The sequence below is a fragment of the Equus caballus genome, chromosome 13, assembly GCF_041296265.1.
Source record: "Equus caballus isolate H_3958 breed thoroughbred chromosome 13, TB-T2T, whole genome shotgun sequence".
Classification (NCBI taxonomy): domain Eukaryota; kingdom Metazoa; phylum Chordata; class Mammalia; order Perissodactyla; family Equidae; genus Equus; species Equus caballus.
In genome coordinates, this window is record NC_091696.1 from 46,507,258 (window position 1) to 46,532,926 (window position 25,669).

The 25,669-nt window shown below is 48.1% G+C and overlaps 1 protein-coding gene across 3 annotated transcripts; it reads right to left on the bottom strand.

Moving 5' to 3' along the window:
• Positions 1 to 907: 907 nt before the first annotated feature.
• Positions 908 to 25,658, bottom strand: PMM2 (phosphomannomutase 2). 3 transcript variants are annotated; one of them, XM_001492888.7, is made up of 8 exons: positions 25,410 to 25,658; positions 20,752 to 20,863; positions 18,511 to 18,587; positions 17,730 to 17,821; positions 17,091 to 17,190; positions 16,892 to 16,967; positions 15,482 to 15,597; positions 908 to 2,591 (listed from the first exon to the last, which is right to left on the bottom strand). In XM_001492888.7, exons 1-8 carry the CDS (start codon positions 25,590 to 25,592, stop codon positions 2,493 to 2,495), a joined length of 855 nt encoding a protein of 284 aa, XP_001492938.2. In that variant the 5' UTR covers positions 25,593 to 25,658; the 3' UTR covers positions 908 to 2,492. The 3 variants fall into 3 exon arrangements, with proteins under 3 accessions (XP_001492938.2, XP_070087151.1, XP_070087152.1); XM_070231050.1 differs by having other exon boundaries at positions 908 to 3,529; positions 25,410 to 25,640; XM_070231051.1 differs by lacking the exon at positions 908 to 2,591 and adding an exon at positions 13,491 to 15,339 and having other exon boundaries at positions 25,410 to 25,640.
• Positions 25,659 to 25,669: the final 11 nt, after the last annotated feature.

The following is a 25,669-nucleotide window of genomic DNA, read 5'->3' on the forward strand; positions in this document are numbered from 1 at the left end:
AACACTTAGCTGCTGTGTCTCAGTCTTTTGTGGTCGTGTCTTCATCCGGTGACCTCCAGGAGGCTGGGCGCAGGACTGCCCTCCTGCTCATCTGGAAAGCACGGCGATGGGGCTCCCAGGGGCTCACCTGAGTCAGCAGTGGCTCACACACTTGGTTCCAAGTGCTTTGCCAGAATTCCCTCATCTAAGTTACATAACGTGCTGGAGGAGCTCGGCCTGCCACACAGCTGGCCAGCAGCAGAATGGGGATCTAAATCCTGGCAGCCCTGCTCTTACCTGCCAACTCCAGCTGCCGCCAGTCACTCGTCTTTTAGCTGTTACTACTTGAGCCTGGGGAGGTCCTGGTTGGGGAGGGAGGTGGGTATGGAATGGCTAGAGACAGGTGGAATCAACGACTGGGGAAGGTGGGACTGGGATGGGATGAGGTGCTAAGATGACAGAAGCAGGGGAAGGTGGGGTGGGGGGAAGTCCAAAGTGGTCTGGAGGGGAGAGCAGGTTGAGGCCACTCTGAGGATGCAGAGGGATGGAACGGAATGGAACGGAGAGAGCAGCAGCCACTGTGGGAATCAGCAGAAGGCCCGGCCTGCCAGCCTCAGGGCACCGCCCGGGGCAGCCCTCTATCTCCTGGTATAAAGATGAGGCCCAGCTGGAGTGAGACGCTTCTGCACAATATGGAGACTTCTGGGGAATCGGGGATCCTTGCCCAGTGGGCAGAAAAGCGAAGAGGCAGGGTCTGTGCCAGCCAGGAAGGGCGGCACCCTAACCGGACAGAAACCCCAGAGCCTCAGAGAGTGGCTCGCAGATCAGAAGGGCTGGGACTTCCTTCCAGAACGCAAGACGATATCATAGCTAATCTTTCACTTCACCTCTCATTTAACAAGGAGGAAAAAGTACTCAGAACGAAGAGTAGGAAACAATAAAATCACTTTAATTTGATACTTTTCACTTTGAAAGATTACAGTACCATTTGCAAAATTCAACAAGGAAAGAAGCCACCGGATGGCGTGTCCTAGGGACCAGGGAGAAATGGCGATCCTGTGTGTGGTGAATGGGCGGGCGAGGGGCGGACTGCACCCAACCTGGCCCCCAGCTCAGACCAGCCCAGGGCCAGGTTTGGAGGGAGCCAGGTTCCTCTGTGACCAAAGTGCCCGGGGAGGTTGGGGGCGGGGGCGAGGGTACAGAGCACAGGCTCCCTGGGCCAGGGGTCAGGCCAGCTGGCCCCCAGCAGAGGCCACGCTGTGGATGGAAGCCGGCCCCAGCACTGGTCTATGGAGGGTCTGTGGGTCCTGACATTTCCAGATGCTGAAAAGTGACGTTTCCTTGGAAAGCTCTTCCAGCATGTTCTCGACAAGGGCCTGGAGCTGCCTTCCAGTTTCACAAGGAACTTGCGGGTGGCCGGCCCAACCACAGCCGCCCCCAGCCCTCAGGTCCAGGCCTGGGTGGGCACGCTCAGTTATTAAAGAGCCGCAGAGAAACGGAGCAGCTCCCATTCTGTTAATCATCTGGGCTCTTACACGATCCCTGAGAAACCAGAGGCGAAGGCGGCCTCGGGGAGCCCCGTCCAGCCCCAGATGGGGAAGGGTCTTTTGGTGAAGTGTCATACCGAACCTCGTGTCTCGGGACCTGGGCGCAGAGCCGGCATCCGGGGAGGGCTGTGTGCCAGTGCTTGAGACGGCTGTTGGCTGTTTCCCCATCTCCACGGTTACAGAACCAGCAGGGGCTTTTCAGGGTGGTGAATGCAGAGCTACCTGCTTCTGAGGCCAGCCAAGGCATGAGCTCCTTGGGGTCGGCTGGCGCTTGGCCAGCAGTCCAGCCACAGGCCCCGCTGAGGTCTGTGTGTCACAAACAGGAAGCAGGTGGGAGAACAGAGCGCACGCAGTCACTTCGCTCTCAACCCGCCCCACGACCACGACCACAGCGCCGCCATCAAGCCCCCCCAGCTGGCACTTTCCAGGAGGGGTTTCTGAGCTTCTGTCCCGGGGCTCGATCGCTGTCAAGTCCCGTCCGTTCTTTCCCATCACCAAATCCCCTCTCGCATTGAAGCAGGAAGTCCAAACATTACCACCTGTTACATTTTTCACAAGACCCCTGAAGAGGGAGGGTCCAGGCACCTTCGTCCTTTCTGCATCATTCTAGAATGCTGGGGAAGTTTCCCAGAAAACCATGTGTCCTGTGATTGCAGTATCGGGGGTGTGAGATGCAGGGTGGGGGACAAGTTCCTTCACTGAGGTGTTCCTTGGAGCCATTCCTGACTAGTCCTGCCCGCTCCCTGGGGCTGTTCTGGCAGTGGGGGTGGAGGGTGATTCCCTGCAGAGTGGCGAGTGACAACATGGCTGTTCAGCCCGGTGTGAGGACTGGACTGAACGCCGAGAGCCTGGGGTGGGCCGGGGGCAGCGGGATGCGGGGGGGAGAGGGTGGTCCTGGCTTTGGCCACCGAATGACCCTGTCAGGCTTGTTGGCCGGGCCTCCCCCGCTGCCCCGGGAAGGGACCGTCAGAAGAGCTCCTCACAGATCCTGCGCGTGTCCTCGGGCGCTGTCACCGTGTAGCCCACAGTCCTCGGGTCTGTGAAGATCTCATGGTCATTCCCACCCTGCAAAGACACGAAGCAGACGTAGGGCCACCTCGTCTCTGCCCTGAGCCGAGGCTGCTGGAGAAAGGAGGACTCGCGAGTTGACTGGGCGGGAGGATTTCTCAGCCCCCTTTTTCTTAGCTTCCAGGAGAGGAAAGACGAGCACAGTCAGCACTAAGAAAGGGTTTATCACCTTCTCTTGACCTGCAATTTAGCTTGGAACATGTAATTACGCCTTTGAAAGAAATCACGATGTTCTTGTGAAGATCTGAGGCTTATGATACAAAGCAAGCAAGCACAGCAGGTGACAGCATTCGCTCTGCCATCAATTTGTTTGAACTGTGCCCAAACTTCTCCAAGTCACAGGAGAGTGTGGTGGGGCAGGCAGTCTACGGCAGCACTGCCCTTGACCTGTGGCCACGGACACGTCTGTCTCTGAGCTGACAGAGGCCGCTGGCCACATGCGCTGTGTGGCTAGTGCTGACATGACCCGAGTTTCATTCTGATTCATCTAGATTTAAACTGCCCCACGTGGCTGGTGCCTGAGGCGGGGGCCTGGTTGAGACCCTGGTTCCACCACCAGCTGGGGGTGTGCTGCCGCAACTTCCCTCCTGTAAGATGGGGCAATGGGGGACCCCGCCCGCAGCGCCGCGGGGACTGGCCACTGAGGCGATGGCATCCAGGTGAGGCCCCCAGGAAGCAGCTGCCGGGCCAGCACCAGCACCTACTTCGGCTTCCCAGTTTTCAGTGTTTCGCACGGTGTGTCTCCTGGGGCCGGGGGCAAGGCTTCTGTAAGGGCCTGTGCCTGGGAGGACCCGGCCGTGCTGCTGGGAGGTCCCAAGACGGTGGGCCCCCAGCCTGTGAGGCAGCCCCAGCCCCACTGCTCTCGGGGGAACGTCCCAAGATCCCAAGCACTGCAGGAAAGTCCTGGGTCTTCTCATGAAATTTCCTATATTTTCCTCATAAAATTGAAAAAACCACTTAGTTTATAAGAAAACGAAAGTAACTGCTGAGAAAATGGATTTTTCTCCTAGGGATTCTGTAGGAAAATCTGACGTCCTCTGAAAGGATTACCTGCCACTGCAATTACTACTGTCTCATTTGTAAGAGTCACCCACCCCCAACAGACAGCCCCCAGGTGGAGGGGAAGTCCTTGCGTTCAGGAGGGACCGCTGCCAGGGCCCACGGGACTCGGGGTGCGGGATGCACATTAGGAGGCATGAACTTGGAGCCACTTTCGGGCAATGTCCCTCCCTGGTGCCGACTCAGAAGCCTGCGGGGGGCCTCACAGTCTCCTGCTGTCAAGGGCTGTGGTCTCTCGGAGGGCCCTGAGCTTCAGGGCTAGCAGCTGCTACCTGGGCAAGTAGACGTGAAACCAGTCCTCATAATTCATATGATTAAAACCAGTCGGCTTTCTGTTAGGAATGGCGTGGTAGGTGAAATCCACCACAGAGAACAGAACAAAGGAGAAGCAAACTATCACACTCTCCACAAAAAGCGGCCAGCTATCCGGGACCCGGCAGTCCCCGGGCACTCCCGACTCGGGAGGGGAGTCAGTACTCCTGCGTGAACCCAACAAACCACGGAGGGCACCTCCTCCCCACCAGGCACGGTTCTAGAAGCTGGAGACACAGTGGCAAACAATCAAGGCAAGGGCGGCCTTCCCAGCTGCCGTGGGGGCGGGGCTGACGGTAAACAAACAACTCTGTAAGGCTGTCTGCAAACAGCAGGGGGAAGGGACCCAGAGTGACAAGGGAGGGGCCTCTGAGCAGAGACCTGGAGGAAGTGAGGGGACAAGCCACATGACTGGCGATCTGAGAGGGCAGCTCAGTGGGCCTGGCCGAGAAGCTGCTGGGGAGGAGCCGGGGAGGGAGCAAGCAGGGCTCGGGGCCCGCAAATCCCAGCCCGAGTTGGGGTTTTAGGAGCCACTGGAAGGAAGCTGCAGGCCAGGCTCCCCTCAATCAGACTTACCTTCAAGAGGGTCTTTCTGGAGAATGGATGGGGGATGAGGATGCAAAAGCGGAAGCTATAAGGACAGGGCCATTGCCCGGAGAAGGCGACCTCTGAGGCACAAAGGGAGGGTTTACAGCTGCCACGCCTGCCCTGCCCTGGAGGGGACGTCACGTGTCGGGGCAGAGGTGCGCCCAACAGATGCCTAACTGGACGTGACTCTCCTCCCATGGTCCTGCTAGGGCTGCGGTGGGGAGCTGTCTGTGGAATCCGAGGGGCCCTCTGAGCTCTGCGAAAATGCATTCCCTCGTCAGATGTGTCTTCTCCGCTGCTGTGCAACTTGCTGACACTTAACAAAGCCAGTCCGGAGAATCAACTCACGCCCAGGAAGGCGGGACCTCCCCCAGCCCCGCCGGGCCGGCTCTCCGGGTCCTTTCTCAGCTCTGCTTGCTTCCAGAGGGCAGCAAAGCTGGCAGGAGCGTCTGCACCACGGACACCACCAACCTCGGACCATCCTTTCTCTCCAGCCTCCTCCTTTGTGACTCAAAGCGCACAGGCTCCTTCCTGGGGCTGCCCGGGGCTTTCAGATCAGACTGGGAGTGAGGTCAGGAGAGGCAGAAACACTGAGGCAGGGAGGGGGCCACCCTCTAGAATAACGAGGCATCAGAGAACCAGACATTGCAAACACCGGATTTGCATATGCACCAAAGGTTTCTTGATTCCAGATCTGGCAAGCTCAGCCTCCTGCAAGCTCCAAAATCAAACCTGCTTCCTGAGAGAAGATACAGGGCAGGAAGGGTGAAGGCATGAAACACGGGTCACAGTCCTGTTAGGGTGTGCCTGCTAGGCCCACAGGAGAGGCCAGAGCTCAGTGCAAAGGCCCATTAATATGGAAACCCTACCAGGCCAGGGCCACGGGTGCAACAGGAGGCAGAGTGCTTGCCATGCAGACACCGGGGCTCGGGAGAACCCTCACCCCCGTCCCCTGCCCCCTGCCCGCACTGTCACTGAGCTGATGTGAAGAGGGTTGTGGGGGATCAGAATTGGCCATCCCAAGATGTGTTTCTTTGCCTTGACTATTTTTAAGAACAAAAGACTCTGAAAGAAACTGTGACCTTGCCTCTAACTGCCCAAAAGAACTTAAGACAGAAGGCCTGTCCCAGGAAGGAGCTGTCACCACAGGGAATTCTAGGGGTGGTGGACAGGAAGGCATCTAGCAAGGGCGATTTTATCCAAAGATCTCTTCTGGGCCCCCACTGTCTACAGATCTCCCAGCAAACATTTGCTTATAAAACATTTGCATTTCCACCTCCATGTAAATTGCCCCCCAACCTGTTTGAAGCCCCAAACCACTACCCCCAACATCCTCCTTTGTCTTTAGCTGAAGATGGTATTTAAGGTGGCAGCTTTGACCATTTTAGCGAGTTACTCAGTTTTCTTGGGTTTCTCCCATGTATACGTGTTATCAAACTTTGATTTTCTCCTGTTCTTCTGTCTCATGTCAATTTAATTCTCAGACCAGTCAGAAGGACCAAGAGGGTAGAGGAATGATCTTCCTCCCCTTAGTTTGGCGACGAGGATAGGATAAAACTTAACTGGCTGGGCAAAAGGCTGCAAATTTGGTGGACTTGGGTCGAGCAGTACAGAGCCATTAGGGTGCTCACCACCTCAAGGAGACTGCCATGATAGGATACGTTGGTCACAGCATGCGGAAAATGACATAGGTCAATGTCAAGAAAATGTCCCCGAAAGGAGGTACTCTGTAAAACAAACACACAGTCCCCAACCCTGCGGCACCTCCCATTTCAGTACTAGTTTGGCTCCAAGAGACCCAAAGCTTAACTAAGCTGTTAATGTGCATATAAGACGAGGTTTTCTTCTTTTGTCCTGTTCTATGTCTTGAGAGCTTGGCTTTGTGACCTTTAGGTCTCTGTCGTCCGGATGCACATCCTGGTGTGCATCTTGGTAGCCAGCTGGATAGACTGGGGTTCTGAGACACACTCTCTTTGTCCAGCTGTCCAGCTGTGTCAGCTCTCAGGGGAGTTTGTCATAAGGGTCCCAGCTGCTTTCATAAGGGGCCTTTGTCATCTCAACCGTCATTGCTTGTACTGCCTGTGCAATGCAGGCCTTTGCTTTCATAGACTATTTTTGGGAGAGAACTTTCCAGATCTTGTGAGGGCTGCTTCTTTCACACTCTCTTTTGGGGACGCCCCTCATGTCCATGGTAAAGCTGCAAAAGGCTTATTGGTATGAGTCGCTATTAAGATCCTACTTGTCAATGTGACCAGATAATGGATCATTTAAATTGGCAAAACTTTTAAGTTAAAAAAAATTTTTTTGGAGCTCTCATAATTGTTTTATTGGTACCGATGAAAAGGCCAAATTAAAAAAGAAATACCAAAAAAACCCAAAAAACGACTGGCCTTAAGACCCTGACTCAGGTTACAATTAAATTGAGAAAATGTCAAAGTATAAGTGTTGATAAAATTACAAAGGTTGGAATGTTTGAATAATTTTAGAGAAAGAGGTTATATCAAGCTTGCCTGAGTCTGTTTTCAAAATGTCTGGTGAGAATGCTTCCCCATCCAGCATTCTAAGACCAAGACTAAGACCAACTGATAAAGTCCTAAAGGAAGCTATGATTAGAGGTCTAAGAGTTGATTCATTCAGATAAAACTCTGTAGGAAAATTGACATATTTATGGGCTTTATGTGAAATGACTGCATCTTTCTGCCTGACTGTATTACAGGTTGTATCGTGGGGACAGACGTTGTGTCTCACTGGGGAACATTTCCCCTGCCTGACTGTAAGACAGCATATAAACTTGCCCTTCAGACAATGCTAATTAAACACACTAAAGGGAAGTCAACAGGCTGCCTGAGCCCTCATCCCATGGGATAAAACTAGAGGCTGTTATCAGGTGCTAATGAAAAAAGTAATACAAGCCCCCCACCAGCGTCAATTGGTCTAGGGTTAAATTGTGCACTTAGAAAAAGGGGCCTTTATTAAATGCTTTGTGCAGACTTTTAAAGGTGTGATACACTGTCCTGAAGTTTTAGAACATAAAAATCTTTTGATTCACCTTTTAAGTTAAAAAATTTCCCTGATATAAAGAAGCAATTGGAAAAACGCTTCTGGAAGGATGGGTCAACCTCTTTCGACACTCAGACTGCAATTCAGTTCTTTGGGGAACTGGAAGCAACCGGTCTTTGTTAACATGATATGAAATAATCTTTGGTAAACAAGAGCTTAAGTTTCTTAGTTTGATTAAAATAGGCATGTCCTTAGAGTTATCAGCATTGGATATGATGCAGACACAGAGCCTGGGTTTACTTTTCAAATATGCTCATGTTACAAATATGCTCCCTGTTACAAATCTGTCAGGAAAATCGCTTAAAATGATAGCTAATTTTGTCTAATGTCTCATGAAGTTTTCCTGGATAATCTAGACATAACTGTTGGGAGCAAATAATTTAGATGTGAGATAAGAGTTCACAAACTTTCAGCAATAATTATAGTTTATGATGTATACTTAAAAGAGCTTCCAAAATCTCTCTGGTAACTTGAAACTTTTAAGTTTTGCTGGGTGAAATTAAATGGTAAAAAATTCACTGAATATCTAGATCATTTTCAAATAAGATAAAATATTACATTAATTACTAAATATAAGTTTATCTACTTTTGGCTTCCTATTAGAGAGAAACTAAAAGGTGTTTTGTCTATTAGTAAACGTGTCTTGTGTTTTATTACAAGATTGTATTATGAAGTAACATGTTTCTAGAAATTATAAAAAGTATTTATAAATTTGCCAAGCCAGCGAATGCTAATGAAAAAAAATTTTTTGTTTATAATTGCTTAGTTTTTACCCAAAAATTAAGGGTTAGAAATTAATATATATGATTAAAGCTACTAAAAATTAATAAGGGAAACAAGGAAAGTAAGATGTATGTTTTGGTTAAAAAAGTTGTAAAAGGTTTGTAAAAAAGAACTCTGAGAAGAGTTCTGTACATGGTCAAATTGGCTAAGACTGGAATAAATCTAATTAAGTAAATGAGTTTTAATATCAAAAGAAAGCTAGTGCAAAATCAGAATCTGTTTTTTTCCCCTCTCTTAAAAGGATAATTTTCTTGAACTTTTAGTCTGCTCTTGGTAAAGAGATTATGAAAGGCTTTCCCTTTGAGTAGTCCACCAGAAGGGTAGGGATTTTACGTTTTATTAAAATTAATTCCCTGTATTGTTTTTATCAGATCTTTAGTCACAGGTGCTAAGGTTTTTCTTACAGCTATTTAATTCTCTGCATTCACCTAAAAATCTTTGTCACTATAGTTAAATGGATAACTAAGCATTGTCTCATTAGGGCCTATAATATTATGTTGGTAAGCGTTACTGATATAAGTGTTTTAAATTCCTCATATGAGTGGAGTCATACACAGATTATCTTTCTCTTGCTGGCTTATTTCACTTAACATAATTCTCTCAAGGTCCATCCATGTTATTGCAAATGGAATGATTTTGTTCTGTTTTGCAGCTGAGTAGTATTCCATTGTAATGATATAAGTGTTTTAAAAATTATACAACATTCCTAAAATTCCAATCTGCCCTGGTTATCAGTCATAATTCTAGTTTATTAAAGTGTTATATGTCAGGAATAAACAAGTTTCTTTGTCAATTGCCATTTTAAGTCTTTTGTCATTTACAGAGTTAATTTTTTACTCTGCTTTTGCAAATATGTTTCATCTTCAGAGATTCATGGAAAGGACTCTGACACTCCAGAATACAGGTTTCTGATAAATTTTAGGTCATATAACTGAACTGGGTAAAAATTACAGAACTCTAACAGAGAAACTGATGACTTCACGAAACCGCTAACAAAAGATCAAGACCAAGAGCTGATTATTTGGGACTGAATAAACTGATGAGGATGATTATAATTTTTATGACTTTTCATTTGAAATATTGCTGATTTTTCAAACGTTTTGTTTTTTCAGATTTAAGGAAATCTTTTTCTCTTATGCTAACTATAACTTATAGTAATTTGATAAATTATACTTTTGTAAGCAGAATCGAAACATTTATCTTTTTCTCCTTACCTGATCCCTTCAGAATTTGGAAATTCTGAGTGAGTGAATATTCTTATTTTCATGGCAACATAGTTACCTGCATAAGTTCAATAAGAATCTGTTCTTATAACAGGACCCAACTGGAAACATTGGTTGTTACCAAAGCTTTGACTGGAATGTCATATTTGGGGAAAAAAAATAGACTCAGATGTGGCCAAACAGATTTTGAGGAACAAAGATATCTGAATACCTACAAAAGATGCTTTGACCCTGACATTTAAACATCTTCTTGACAGGCTGCACCCCTGGACTGAGAAACTGGTTTATAATTTACTCCAATCATTAATCTTGTTTTTCTTTTGTTCCATAGAAGAGCTTCTTATTAAATAGCTGACTGCTTGCTTATACAATGTAGGCCTAGCTTTGGGAGCTCACTTGCATCACTGCCTCCTGAAATGAATTTAACTGGACTGATCTATTATCAGGACTAAGAGACATGTTTAGCGAGATGGAACAATCTACCAACTCAGCTTCTGGGCTGTGAAACTTCTTCAAATTTCAAAGGCAGGACGATGGGGGATCAGAACTGGCCACCCCAAAATGCATCTCTTTGGCTTTATTTTTCTTGTGAGGAAGATCGGCCCTGAGCTAACATCTGTTGCCAAACTCCCTCTCTTTGCTTGAGGAAGATTGTCCCTGAGCTAACATCTGTGCCCATCTTCCTGTCTTTTGCATGAGGGATGCCACCACAGTGTGGCTTGATGAGCAGTGTCCACACCCAGGATCTGAACCCATGAACCCAGGACCACCAAAGTAGAGCATGTGAACTTAACCACTACTCCACTGGGCGGGCTCCTGGCTTGATTATTTTAAGAACAAATGATTCTGAAAGGAACTCTGACCTTTCCACTAACTGCCTAAAAGAATTTAAGATAGAAGGCCTATTCCAGGAAGGACCTAACACCATAAGATAAGTATAGTATAATGTAAAATAGCTGTGATAGAAAGGCACCAACAAGCCTGTTTTTATCAAAGTTCTGTCTCTCGGGTCACATTGTCTGTAGATGGCCCAGAAAACACTTGTTAACAAAATTTTCATTTCCATCTCTATGTAAATTGCCTCCTCCATCTGAAGCCCCAAACCACTACCCCCAACATCATCCTTTGTTTTTAGCGGAAGATGATATTTGAGGTTGCAGCTTTGGCCATTCTGGCGAGTTGCTCAGTTTTCCTGAGTTCCTTCCATGTATATATGTTATAAAGCTTTGTTTGATTTTCTCCTGCTATTCTGCCTCATGTCAATTTCATTCTTAGACCAGCCAGAAGGACCGAGAGGATAGAGGAGCTGTCTTCCTCCCCTACAGCATCCAGATGCTGCTTCTGTGGACATAAGTGACCATACCAGGGGACTCTGGAAAGCCAGCCACACTCCAGGGGGCCTGAAGCCTGTGTCTACCTGAACAGAAGAGTTACAACACGGGATGCTCGTCCCTCAGGACTTGTCCAGGCAGCTACCATCCTGTTCTCAGAACCAATGAGGCCATGGATGCTGGTGTCCAGAAGGCAGGCACACCATCAGGGACTCCAGCAAACACCTGCAGCCTGTGTTCCCCTCCATGGGAGCCTGCTTCCCGTACTCCCAAAGGGGACCCAGTGGGGTCTCCTCAGCCGGGTTGAGAACCTTTAATCTGGTCCTACCTCCTCCAGCAGGCTTAGACCTTGGGGAGCAGTAATTCACCCAGTGTCCCTTCAGGGGCAAAGGACTCCCTGCGCCATGCTAACCTAAGCCTGCCACTAGCCACACAAGACCTGGGGCTCAGATTCTGCCACAGAACCACGAGCAGTAGGACAGGCCTGTCCACAAGACATAGTCTGCGCCCTCATTAGCCCCCAGGAGTCTTGAGAGCATTGGAGATGCCAGGCATGGTGAGGAAGTCCAGATTTTGGCCAACTCCTGTGTGAAGCCTAACCAGGAACGTGAGGTTCGCTAGTTAACACTTAGATCATGCACTTGCAAGGGCAACCCCCCACCCACCCTGCAGGCCCCCAATCTCTGAGAACAATCTCAGGGACAGGTGACTCTTTTCACAATGTCCTTAGAAGTGGCAGAGTCTGCTGGCAGGGCAGGCCCCTGCTGGGAAGGATGCTCGTCCCACTGCCTTCCCTGAGCCTGGCCCTGGGGTAGCCACCGTCCTTGTCAGACCTCACTGCATTCTCATTCCTTCAGAAGAGGAACTGTGTCCCCAGTGGACTAACCAGGACACCCAGGCTCACGGAGAGACAGAGACTTGCGTGTGGTCACCATGCTGGGCAGTGTGGGGCCAGATTTGGGTCCTCTTGGTTTCAAAGCCCACTGCCTCCTCCCATGATGCTGGTAGGGACCTCTTTTAAGCTTATTTTAAAGGCAGAGTTTCCTTTTTAACATTTGTGGAGAAAAAATGTTGCATAATTTGAAATGAGAGGGCAGCCTTGGTATTTTGGAAGTGACGTGGGAGATTAAGAGGAGCAGCAGCTTTCAGATCCCGCTCAGCGCTCAGTCGCTGACTCCCTGAGGCCCCCGCCTTCTCAGATGCCGCGCTGCCGGCCGCCTAGGCTGCAGCAAGGACTGCCGGGGATAACGTGTCAGTGTCCAGCTCACGGTCTGACACTGAGGAAGTGCTTGAAAATTTCACGTTCCTTCCTTTCCCCAATCTGATACTTAAAAAACTTACTTTTCAATAGCTAGCACATTTGCTTAGTTCCAAATTTAAAAACAGGATACTGTCGAAGTGGTCAGTCTCTCCCGTCCTCATCCCTACCCCCACAGTAACTCTGTAATTGGTTTTTTGGGTATCCTTTCAGAGTCCCTCTGTGCATTTACAAGCAAACATCAAGAGAGTGCTTCTCCCTCTTTAGACAAAAATGGAGCATGTCACTTACACTGTTCTGTGCCTTGCTTCGCTCAGCTAACGTTAACGCCCCAGAGCTCGGCCTGCATCAGCTGCTTTTGCAGCCCCCTGGCATTTGGCTGTGGGGCTGGACCGCTGTTCATGTAATCAGCCTGCGGAAGGGCAGGGCTGTCTCTCATCGCGCCCCTCTGTGTGCACCCTCCCACACAGGCAGGAGGGAACCAAGAGCTCCATTACCCAAAGCGGGGCTGCTGAGTCAGAGGCCGTCAGCAGTTAATGTTCACGAAATGTTAGGATGTTTCATGTTGCAACTGCCTTAAAGCCAAGATGTTTTCCACAAAAAGCATCAAATAAGCAGCAGCTCTGGCTCGCCTGGGAACTCAGAAAGGCTGAGGGTGCTTCGGCTGGCACAGCCCCTGCAAAGCCATGCAGAGCAGTTGGGGTGTGTCCTTCCGTACCCGGCCATCTCCTTCCCCGGGCAAACCAAGGTCCCCCAGGCTGGGCCCAGGGCCTCCAAGCTGAACTCAGAGCTGGATTTTAACAGACAGCAGTGGTTGTGGCTGACAGGAAGGATGAGGGGCTTCCAGGGCGGATAAGGCTTTAGAAAAGGGGGAGCCGATGTCCTATTTCTTCACTGCTCTCTGGAGGTGCTCCAGGCAGGGGGCGCCCCTTGTGTCAGAGCAGACCCCGTCAGATAGAGGCTGTGCTGCCGGGCAAGGGTAGGCTGTCAGGCAGGCTTCCAGGCCTGTGGTGCTGGCAGGGGAATGGCTTTCTACCGACAGCTCTTAGGTCAGGTGCCATTTCCCTGGAAGCCAGCAAAAACATTCACCTTGATACAAAGAAAGCAAACAGCTTTCAAAAATCCTATCACTGGACATGAAAAGAAGTCTAACGCTAGTGTTTGGACGGCTCTGTGCCTGAGTTTCAAGAACTGATAGGCTGCTAAAAGGTTTAGATGGTCGGGCTGTTAACTCTCACTTCCAGGAAACCACTGACAAAAGGGATCAGAGATGAGAGCAGAGAATGATGCAAGAATGTTTATAACAGTGTTAGTTACAACACCAGAAACCCACAATCCAAAAGTGCCTCTACCAGGAGACGGGTAAAGGACGCCTAAATGACAGGGTGTTACACAGCTGTTAAAACTTTGTTTCAAAGGACGTTCACTAACTCGAGGGCACTAAAATATGTTCGGAGAAGAAAAGCAGAAAATAAAACAATGAACACGCAGGGGTCCCACAGGTGAGGTCACACCCATGCAGAGAGCAAGGCTGGAGGATGCAGCTGGGGTCACAAGTGGCAGATACTGTCTACTTCATACTTTCTCTAACTTTCCACAATGAAGGAATATTACTCAAGAATCAGGGGGGATAAAAGCCTCCACTATATAGGAGCCATTTTTTAAAAGTAGGTAAGATAAAAAAAAAAACAGAACTGATGTGTGATAATGCAATGGCTAAACAGCATAGAAAACTCTAATTCCTAAACCAAGAATTCCTCAAAGGAAGACATTTTCTGAGTCTCTCAATCGAGGCTTCAGATGGCTGTTTACAGACAGCAAGAATGTCATCACTACAGAAAAATCTGTTTTGGTCTGTCTGAATAGCTCTCTTCTCAGCCTGTAAGAAGTGGCACCAAGTTGGAAGGACCGAAGGAGCTTCTGGCCATTCCTGTGATCTTGGGTGTCATTTCATGAGCTTATTTTTTCTAAAGACATCAAGACAGATGGTGACTTTTTTCAAAGCCTGCCTTCAAGACATCTCTGCATCTAAAGCATTTCACCAAAAGGATGTGGTGAGAAACCATTTCTCTGTTATCAAGAATAAGGCTGAAGGGTACGCCTCCTCAACTTGGGAATGAGAACAGAATCTTTTCCACACGCTAGTTTGTTCTGGTGCCACCAGCTCTGTCACTAGCTGTGTGACCTTGGGCAAGTCACTTACTCTTTCTGAGTCCCAGTCTTATCATTTTGAAAGGAGGACATGAGACTATACTATCCAGAAGTCCCTTTCACGCCAGAAGACTACAATGTGAAGACCTTGCTGAAGGGCAGGTCGATCCTGGATAGACCTCAGCGGAGGAGCAAGTATTTCGGAATGGATCAGAGATCAGAGGGATAAAAACTCCATACATGCAGCATTTATGAGGTGCCTGCTGGGTGCAGGATGGCCACAAAGCCTGAAATGGGACACCTGCTCATAAGGTAACTACCACCATGGGGCAGCACATGAGACAGAAGCACAGAGGGCACAGAGTGCAAGAAGAATTTCAAGGGAGACAGCCCAGAGATGCTGAGCCCAAGGCTGGGTGGGAAGCAGCTGGGCCTGAGTTTCCTCTTGGGACACCTCCCCGACCTCCTTGGGGCCCCTCCGTGCAGGGGCAGCCTCGCTCTGCTGCGATGGCGGCTCTGGGGCATTTCTTCTACCTACTCCTCCTGCTGGGGCTAGCTTTGAACACTGGGCTCTGCTCTCAGCTCCCGATTTAGATTTAGTCCCAGACTTGGGATTTCCGAGCCCCTGGGACAGCTCTCCATACCCCGCGTGTGACGCGTGGGACTGACCCCTAGCTCTTAACTGTCCGTGGTGCCCTCTCCTGAGTTTCAGACCCGTGAGAGTCCCTGTCCTCCTATCGTTTAGAACTCCTAGTGCCCACTTGTAGTGAACTCCCCTGGGGAAGAAAATACAGAATAATAAAATAAAACCAGCAAGGGCTCTGAAATGGAAAGAGGAGTTGACAACACCCTGGGACTGGAGTTCCGGAAGGCACTGGAGGTGGGCAATATTTAATTCAAAAGACGAACTGAAAAGGCTTGATTCTCGCCTCCAGTGAGGCATCAGGTGTCCACGGAGGGGAGGGTGGCTTATCCACACCCTGTCATGGAACAGAAGCCACCACTCTGTTTGAGCTGGGCCAATGGGTAAAGGGTGGGTGAGGGCAAAAAACGTCCGTCTGTCCACTTCCCCACCTTCAGGCCCAACTTGCAATGAAACTGCAAAACCTCTTCTATACTTACTGGCATAGTTTTGTCTCCAAAGAAATAAATGGTCTTATAGCCGTCCTTCTCCACATGTTGCAGGCAATACCTCTTGTCCCATCCCTCAGGAAAGACATCGAAGCTGATCTGGCCTCCTGCCGGGCGGGGAGGGGAAGCACAGAGGCCAGGGGTGAAAAGGGGGCTGCTCTGAGTCACTGAAACCAGGGAGCAGGTCACTCCTGCCAGCAGTTCAACAGCCACGGCTGGTTTTCAAGGCCCTCGTTTACTCCTTACACTACTTTTGGGAGGTTCTAGAAATGAATTCTACGTTATGTTTTCTTCCCAACATTATTTCACCTAAAGTCTAAAAATTTAAAATCTAAAACTGAGACCTAGAGTGCCAACCGGGAGTGAGGAATGCTTTTGCACGGGAGCGCTCCGTGAGGCGAGCGCGTTTAAACGATGCACACTGGTAACAATCTGACAGCAGCCTCAGTCAGCTGTGCTCACCGGGGGTTTTAACACGCTCAGTGGAAAACGTCTGGAAGAGGGCTGCATCCAGCTCATCTTGCAGGCAAAATGAAAATCACAACGAAGGTGATTTACAGGCAGCTTTCATCGGCAACAAAGACCCTTTCAAAGCTTTGTCAGAAAGATGTTCATCTCACAGTTCAAGATACTTAAAGATCCACCCATTCATCTATTATACATAATTCTTTGCAACCCCAGTTTCCCTGCAGCCCGTACATTTATCAGGGCTTGTAAAATGAGACGGCTTTGAGTAATCACTCATCAGCACTGACAGGAGAAGTCGGTGTGCTTAAAGCATTTGACAGTCGTATTCGACCAAAAACAAGCCTGAGACGTCAGCTCTGCAGGAAGAACTCGGCACCAGCCAGCAGAAACGTTCATGCCTCAGTCTGCCATTGCAAACAAAAGCCATGTGAACTCAGACAGCCCCTTTTCCATTCTGGCCCTTGGTTTCTTGATTTGTAAAACCAACCCAAAGGACTGCTAAGGTCCCTCGCCGTTCAACCACTGTATGACTCCAGAACACCTTCAGCCTAATTTATCCAATGGGCTCCCATCCCATCTCTCCCCTGTGCAGTTCACCATCTGCTTGTCTTCTGCTCAAAGGTGTGAGGACAGTTCTGACTCTTCATTAAGCAAGACACTCTGATTTTTGACCAGGAGAAGTGCAGGTAGGAAGAAGCCTGCTGGGTGGGAATTTCGAAGCAGTCCCGGCAGCCTGGAAGTCATATCCTCACTGGGCAAACCTCTGCTGGGGCTGATTATGCAAGCGAGTGGTTTTGCCCTGCAGACGGACTGCTGGTTAAATCCTCTTCCCCCCCCAGAACAGTGGGCAGAGTCCAATTTCAGCTCACTGGCCCACAGCAACCTCCTGGCAAACCGACAGCAAAGCTTGAAACGCATTTGAATATACAATACCTATGGAAAACGTGAGGCCTTTTCCTGCGAACTCTTTCTGCAGATCCGCTACAAATTTTTGTCTTATATTTTCTTTCTGAGGAAAACAAAAAGATAGCAATTGTCTATTGTACTGCAGTTCAGAAAGCACACTTTAACTACTGGCCACAAAGTGGCACACCTTATCTTCATAAACCCGGGGTATTTCAGAAAGACTCACTTTATCCAGTTCATGGAACTCAATGCGTTCTTCCTGGCTGCAGCTTCTCCCAATAGGGGACACATTTAACATCCCGTTTCGGAATTCAATGAAAGTGCCCCTGGGGAGGAGAAGGCAACAGAGGTTGGAGAGAGACGTTACTCATGTGGGTAACAATATAGATGGGTAAACAGGTAAAAAGTTGGGCAGTTCTCAAAAGCAGAGGCTGGTGTGATCAACATTTCTCAGAGCTGTGTGGGACCACATGGTAGCCATGAGCCACACGTGGCTAATCTGAACTGAGATTAGATTTCAAAGAATTAGTATGAAAAAGGAATATAATCATCATTGATAAGGTTTTATATTGACTGTTGAAATGATTCTATCTTGGATATAATGGGTTAGATAAAATATATTATTAAAATTAATTTCACCTGTTCCTTCTGCTTTTTTTTTAAACGTGGCTACAGAAAACTTAAAATTGCATGCATGGCTCACATTATATTTCCGTTGGGCAGAGAAGGTTATAGTTCATAAAGAGCTATGACAGTGATTACCAGCTCCTCAAGAGCAGTCATCACTTCCTGAGGAGTGTGGAAACACACGCCCCAGACATTACTTCATATTCCAGCCAAGCCTCTTTACTAAAAGCAAACCCACCTCTTCTTTGGGAGTTTAATTTTCGAAATGTAGCTCAGACAGTAGTTGATTAAATCTTGGATGAGGGCCTCACCCAGGTGACCTTGAATACTCTGCATAAAGAAAATGAAGGGGTTACTTGATTCAGCGGGAGGCATTTTCAAAACGGCCTTCCGGCAAACCCACGGCTCCGGCCACTATCTGTCAGGGGTCACTTGGCTGACACAGGGGGGAGGGCGACACGCCCCACTGCCTTTCTCCCTCTTTCCCTTCTTTCTCTGGTTGAAAACATTAGGCAAACCAGAAAGGGCTTTAGTCAAAACCATTTCCTGCCTCGTTACTTAGGATTTCTGTATTCGTTCTCTTCCAAAGGCTTCATGGGAGGCCCAGAGTTTACTGATGCAGCTTTTATTCAATGAAAACATCTACAGACACTGATAGAAAGTGTATTCGGTGCACTTCGGCTTTCTCTTATGTCTGAACAGAATGATCGCACTACTCATAAGAGCTACATGGTACCTCTTCAAACAGCTGTAGCGAGGCAGCCTGCCTTAGTCGCTGCTATCATAACAGAAATATTAGATTAGTATCCTCAAAAACAATTATAAAAATTGAGTTAACAGTCTGGAACATGTAACAGTCACATGGTTCAACACTCAAAATGGAAAATACAGGGCGAAGAGTCATTCCCACCCATGTTCCTCAGGTCCCTAAATACCTCCCAGAGGCACTCAATGCCAAGTACCCTTTTAGAAAGCATTTTTCTAGAAGCAGACACCAGTTTGGATAGTCAAGAACCTACCTGTTTACACACGAGTTTCCCGTCCTTGTACGCTACCAAGCCATTTTCTGGAAACACATAATCGTATTTTTCAACCACTGCAACCAAAACAAAAGAAAACTTAGAATGCGATGAATCGAAACCTGTGTTTCTATTTCTTAATTAACACCTATCGCCAATAAGACTGCTAAACTCCAGTAATGACTATGAAAGGCTATCCCATCTTAACAGACCGGGAGAGTGGAAAGAAGCTCCTTAAAATTTTTTTTAAAAGGCTCTTCATTCTTAGTTTAAAATCTGATGTCTGGGCTGGAGATCGGAGACTTGGGAGGGGCCATTTCACGCCTCTGCCTTCAGCCTGCCCATCTGTAAAGACAGGGACCACTGACGGCTCCCAAGCCTCTCTGTGAGTCAGCATTGCCAGGGCAGCAACAAAAACATGCAGGTTTCTAGGCTCTGTTCTCAGGCTTTCTGAATCAGAATCTGCAGGGGCCAGACTAAAAATCACATTTTTTTTAAAAAAAGCTCTTTAGGTGATTCTTGTATTCATGCAGATTTGGAGGCCACCCACATAAATCTTAACGGATGCTCAAACTTCAGGCGCTTGTCAAACTGCAGACTCCAGGCACCGTGTGTTGGACGGGGGGGGGGGGGGGCGGCGCCCATATCTGTATCTTAACAAGCTCCCCACGTGATTCTGATACAGGTGGGTCTTCAACTTTCCTCTAGCTTGTGAATGTTTCGATTCTGTCATTTTGACTCACACTCTCTGAAATGTACAGACACTGTCCTACCCTGACACACAACCTCGGGGAGCCTGTGGTTAAAGACATGAGCAGACACAGAAAGGGGACTCAGGACCAGTGACAGGATTTCCGGCCCTACTGTGCCCATTACGCTGTTTACAGCGTGTCTGGGCAGAGCACCTACACGGAAGATTAAGTGTAAGCAGAACAGAGTTTTCAACAGGCAGCACAGACTACTCTTTCAGTAACTGACCCACTAAGGACAGTCCACACAGATGGGACTTTAAGACGTTACATCTTCAACAGCGGTTCTCAGCCGGGGTGATTCTGCCCCCTAGAGGACACCTGGCAATGTCTGGAGACATTTTTGGTTGTCACACTGCAAGTGGGGCTACCGGCATCTGGTGGGTAGAGGCCAGGGATGCTGCTGAACGTCCTACGGTGCACGGGCCAGTCCCCCACGACAGAAAATTATTTGGTCCAAAATGTCAACGGTGCTGAAGAGAATGATCAATTCATGTTTCTCCACCCACTATTTCTTATAGGCTGGGCACCCTGGAGGTCCTGGGCCGCGAGATGAATAAGCCATAGTCCCAGTCTTCAAGACGAACACATAAGCAGACAGTTCCCAACCATCTGAGAGCGCCACGCTAGCAGGCTGTGCGTCAGAGTCTCTTGAGGGGAGTTGCTAAAATATAATTCCCAGGACTTAGAGAAGACCTGTCGAGTCAGAATCTCCAACGAAGGGGCCAATAAGAAGCCCACCTTCCCAGGGTCCTGTGCTAGGGACTCGGGTTCAGGAGGTGGGGGAGGGTGCCTCATGACTGGGAACTCTGGGAAACCCGTGTGAGGCACAGAGACGAGGCACAGAGACCCGGAGCGCACCTCAGCCCCGGGCCGAGGAGGATGACCAGGAGATGGAGCCTGAGCTGAGGCTAGAAGGGCAGCAGACGAGGACAACGAGAAGTATGCCAGGCAAAGACACAGACACTCACCCTTCTAGGTGAATCTACCAATGGATCTGAGTGCCTCGTGCTCCATCAGCAACTCCAGAAATTTATTTAGAGGATTAAAAACAGAGAAAAAATAAAGGCAGAAAAAATGTTTCCCCAAACAAGGAAGCAGGAAGCCTGTTATACGGAGATGAGGGCTCAGGCTATCTATGATACTTAATGGCTACAGGTCCCAATATGCTCATAAAAGTTAATCTTTGGGGCCCACCTGGTGGCGAGCGGTTAAATTTGCTCACTCCGATTTGGTGGCCCAGGGTTCGCCGGTTCGATGGTTCCCAGGCACAGACCTGTGCACCACTTATCAAGCCATGCTGTGGCAGGCATCCCACATATAAAGTAGAGGAAGATGGGCACAGATGTTAGCTCAGGGCCAGTCTTCCTCAGCAAAAAGAGGAGGACTGGCGGTTGACGTTAGCTCAGGGCTAATCTTCCTCGGGTGGGGGGGGTGGTGGTGAGGAGGAGTTAATCTTTTACCAAAATGTAATTAGCAATGTATAGTTTACCATCATTTCCCAGTTGTTCCTGCACTTTCTCGAAGTCTGACCCGCCTACTACTCCGATTTTGATCTTCTGCCTCAATTTCTGTAGAAAGTCATCCATTTCTTTGGTAATTTTCTACATTTCAAAAAGGAAAATAAAAGTCATGAGCCAGAAAGTAATCAGGAGATGAAAATTGCAAGAGTGACACTACCCTTGCTTTCATACACGCCAATTCAGTTTCTAGGTCTGTAGACAAGTCCATATATTTTAGTTGTGATTTTGGGACATTGACCTTTTACTGGAAAAAACTTGCTGAATTTTACTTAGTTTAAAACATGCCAGTAACATATGAACAGCTGTTGTGTCTGTTCCAGGTATTTTTCTATGCATTTACACACTCAGTCTTTGTCCTGTGCAGTAACTTGCTTTTTCTGTACGAAGTTGTGGTGATCTTTCCAGGCCCAGACACACAGATCTAGCACATTCCTTTCAAATGCTACGCTGTACTCCATTTATAGATTTAACATAATGAGATTAAACAGCAAGTTCAGAACTGATTTCTTATAATTATACAAAACCAAAAAAAAAGTACAAAAATAAGATCACTAGATGTTTCAGCCTCTCCTAAAAGGCAAGCTCCTATCTATAAACAGGGGTCTCAAAGGTATAATTTTATGCCAGTTAAATTCCAAACTGTGTGCTAATTCAAAAGAAATTATAAACTAAGATGAAAAGATACCCCTGTATTAAGACAAATCACAATGAACTTTTAAGTCTTATTTTATTACTTTTAGCAATTTTAATTATACACTTAGATGGAGTAACTTTACAAATAAAGTTACCAGAAATTAAAACCAAAAAACTCACTTAACTTCAATAAATAAACATCTAGAGTTCAACCTTCTCTTTTTCTTAGAAACATTTTTTTTACAGTAATACATATACTTGTGATTAATTAAATAAAATTGGACAGAAAGGCTTATAAGAGAGTGCAATCTTTTCTACGTCTTCAAGCGGGATCTCGACCTAGTAGACAAAATCTGGAACTGCATGAGCGGCCTCTACGAGTCAGTGACTGTGAAAATGGGACCCAGAGTCCTCCAAGTGGTTGACTCAGACCTGACGTCAAAGTGGGAGGAAGTAGGGCAAACTCTTTTGATTGCAAAACATTAAAAATCCCATACTAACAATAACAACAACAAAAGCAATACCTCCAGCTTCAAACAGAAGCCTACGCGTAACATTAGCCCGTGTGCACACTGGTGAGCTAGATGGTACTGTGGGCAGCCATCAGACCTGTTCTGCAATGTGAATGGGTTACAGAACACAACTTGTCACTTCCAAGTGGCAGCAAATACTTTTGGACGGGAAATAAGACCCAGTTGCTTGTGAGCACAACAGAGCATCTGAACTATACCCCACTGCAGGAGAGAGCTTTACAAATAACCACATAGGGGCCGACCCAGTGGCACAGCGGTTAAGTTCGCACGTTCCACTTCTTGGCGGCCCAGGGTTCGCCGGTTCGGATCCTGGGTGCGGACATGGCACTGCTTGGCATGCCATGCTGTGGTAGGTGTCCCACATAGAAAGCAGAGGAAGATGGGCATGGATGTTAGCTCAGGGCCAGGCTTCCGCAGCAAAAAGAGGAGGACTGGCAGCAGTTAGCTCAGGGCTAATCTTCCTCAAAAAAAAAAAAATTAAATAAAAATAACCACATAGCAAAACTGTTGTGATTTCCCAAATATCTCTTGTGCTGATAATTACAAGGAATTCTTTATAAATCACCCAGACAAAATAAAACACAGAGAAAGACCCAAAGATTGAAATTAGTGTGACAAAATGTTAAAAATTCGCCTTCCAAAAAATATATATATATATAACAGGTTTTTTGGGGACGGTTAAGGAGAATTGACTGAAGCAGAGGACGAGTCAGCACTGTAGGGCCCGTGCACCAGGATCAGCCTCCTGCCTGTTTCCGTAAAGGACAACTGGAGCGCAGCCGCATCCACTCATTTATGAAGCGTCTGTGGCTACAACAACAGAGTTGCGCAGTTGTGACAGAGACCACATGGCCTATGAAGCCTCAACTATTTACTATCCGGCTTTTTTTCCTTTTTCTCCCCAAAGCCCCGCAGTACATAGTTACGTATTTTCAGTCGTGGGCCCTAGTTGTCGCATGTGGGATGCCAGCTCAGCATGGCTTGATGAGCGGTGCCATGTCCGCACCCAGGATTTGAACTGGCGAAACCCTGGGTGGCAGAAGCGGAGCACACAAACTCAACCACTCGGCCATGGGGCCGGTCCCTACTATCCCGTCTTTTACAGAAAAGAGTTTGCTGATCCCTGGACTAGGGTAGAGAATTAGAGAATTGATGATAATTTTCTAAGGTGTGATGACGACACTGTGATTACGATAGATGTCCTTGTCCTCAAGAGATGCAGGCTCAAATATTCAGGGGTGAAGTACTGTGATGACTGCAGCTTAGAAAGTGGTACAGCAAAGACCAAAAAAAAGAGAGAGAAAGTTAACACCAATCATTGCTGAATTTAAGTGGTGGGGATATGGCCGTACTGTTTTTCCAGTGATTCTGTATGTCTGAAATATTTCATGATAAAAAGTTGGGAAATCAGTCACCTGGAAGCCCCTCTTCTTTTTGCAGGCTTTTGTTCAAAGTCTCAATTGCTTTTAGATGGAATGGCGTTTCTTAGGAAAGTACTCAGCACAACAAAATTCTACTAACCCAGTGAAATGTGCGAAGATTTTAATTAGATTTTACCTGTTTAGGTCACATCCTGTTTCAGCAGCTGCAAGGAAAGAGAACTTACTCTCCTGCTTCTGGATTGTACTGTGCTTATCAATGTTGGAGAATGCATGTTTTGAGGAAGGGAAAGCTTGTATAATGAATAGATCTGTTGCTAAAATATTTTCATTTTTTATCTAGAGCACCCAGCACACAGAAACAATCCTCTTTTTAACTACAGATTTTTTAGCGTAAAAATTATTTATGTTCAGTGCAAAGAATACTGTTTCAAGTGTTTTAAGGGAATAATGGGGTTTAATGGGTTGCCTGGTTTCTTTACTAGTTCATACTTGATGCTTATATACCCGGATTCCTTCTGGGAATCAGAAGCACTTTCCTGAATGGCATACTCAGCAACCAGAACAGCTCCCACCTTAGAAAAGTGGCAGAAAATGGCAAACTTAGCAAATAACAATGCCCGGAGGCCCAAGAGACTTGCACCAGATCTGCTGTGTGAAATCAATAAGATCATGCTTTCACTGAGTCTCAGTTGCCTTATGTTCAAACGGTAATAACAACCATCCTACCAGGGACGAAAGAGGGAGAAAGGCTGAGAGGGTCCAATGCTATCAGGTAAAAAGGCTTGGACTGTACACCCTAGACCATCACGGCCAACAGGCCAATACGAGCAGCCGTTTGTTTTGGTAATAAATAAATAAAATTAAATTTTACTGGAACACAGCCCCGCTGCGTCTACATGTGGTCTCCGGCTACTTTTGCATTAAAGTTGCACTAGTTACTACAGACCGCCCGGTCAGCAAAGACAAACGTATTTGCCATCTGGCTCTTTACAAATAATGAAGCGCTGACCTCGGCTGCGGACCTCGGCTCTAGACCGCTATGGGCTTTTAACAAGCCCCAAGTGTGTGTTGATCACCGAACCTCAGAGTCAGAAAGGACCTTTGGAAAACTTACAGTTGAGTATCATCACTAGATACATCAACCCTGTGGCTCAGAAAGGTGAGTGACACGTCCAGGGTCATGTACAGTGGATGTGGAATTCTGGAGCCCACTGCTGCCACCACCCAGCCAAAACTAGGAGGGGTGGGGATAGAACCTGAAGACAGTGGGGGCATTTGGGCCCAGTCTCAAGTTCGAATGGCTGGCATTCAGTGACCAACTTGTGCAAGGGGCAGGCCAGAGCGAGCTTGAACACAAACGTTGATCTTAACTGAAACCTATCTGTGCCCCTAGCAGCAAAATCTGGAAGTGGGAAGCACGATCCAGGAGTCCGAGGAAGGTCGGCAGGCAGCCTGTAACAACCTAGGTCTTCTCTGTCACCCTAGTCCACTGCGGGGACCGGAGAAGGGGGGTGGTGGCGGCGGATGACATTTATTTAATATCACTGAACACAGCCTACTGTATGCAAGATACTTTCATGAACTCATTCGACTACATTCGATCTTTGCAAACACCGTATGGAACACGTAATGTCCCCACTTAAAGCTGCAGATGCTGAGGCTCTGGAGTTAAGTGACTTGCTCAAGGTCACACAGCTGTCAAAAGGTAAAGCTGAGCCTCTACTGGGTCTGTCTGACTTGGAAACCTGTGTTTTCCATCTCAGGCTACAAGGCACAGCCCAGAGTTGACCCAAGCTTGCGGTGAGGGTCCAGAGCGGCACTTCCCAACCCAACACGAGCCTCTTGCTCTCAAGAGTTTTTCGGCCCCGTCCCATCTCTCCGAGCACCCTGAGGTCTCGAGGAGCCGCTGAGGGCTCCGTCTCATCCCTCCCGGACACCCAGAAGAGAGTCCAGCCCCGCCAGGGCAGGGAGGCGGTCCTCGGCAGCCCCTCGACGCCCACCCCGGGCGGCCGTGGGCCTCGCCTGAGAGCAGCAGTGGGCTCTGCACCGGCTGCCGCCAGCCCGCCGGGCGCCGCCTACCTGCCGCGGGGGCGTTAGGGTCCCGTCCACGTCGAAAAGGCACAGCGCTGGGCCGGGCGCCGCCATGTCCCTGGCTTTCTCGCACACCTGGCACGACTCGTTGGCACCCGGAACTCGACCCGGAACTTCCGGGTTCAGCCCCCGTCCGCAAGGCACGCCGGAAGGAGGAGCATCCGCTCTCATAATACCCGGGAAGAGTGTCAGCTAGTCTCTCTGGACCACACACCCCAGAATGCAACGCGCCGTTACGCCGGCCTACT

Excerpts from the sequence above, each read along its gene's own strand:
- PMM2 (XM_070231050.1), bottom strand. The coding sequence starts at position 25,592 with ATGAGAGCGGATGCTCCTCCTTCCGGCGTGCCTTGCGGACGGGGGCTG. Across the intron at positions 20,864-25,409 it reads CCCTAACGCCCCCGCGGCAG|AAAATTACCAAAGAAATGGA; the intron begins GTAGGCGGCGCC and ends TTTGAAATGTAG. Across the intron at positions 17,191-17,729 it reads ATTAAACTCCCAAAGAAGAG|GGGCACTTTCATTGAATTCC; the intron begins GTGGGTTTGCTT and ends TCTCCTCCCCAG.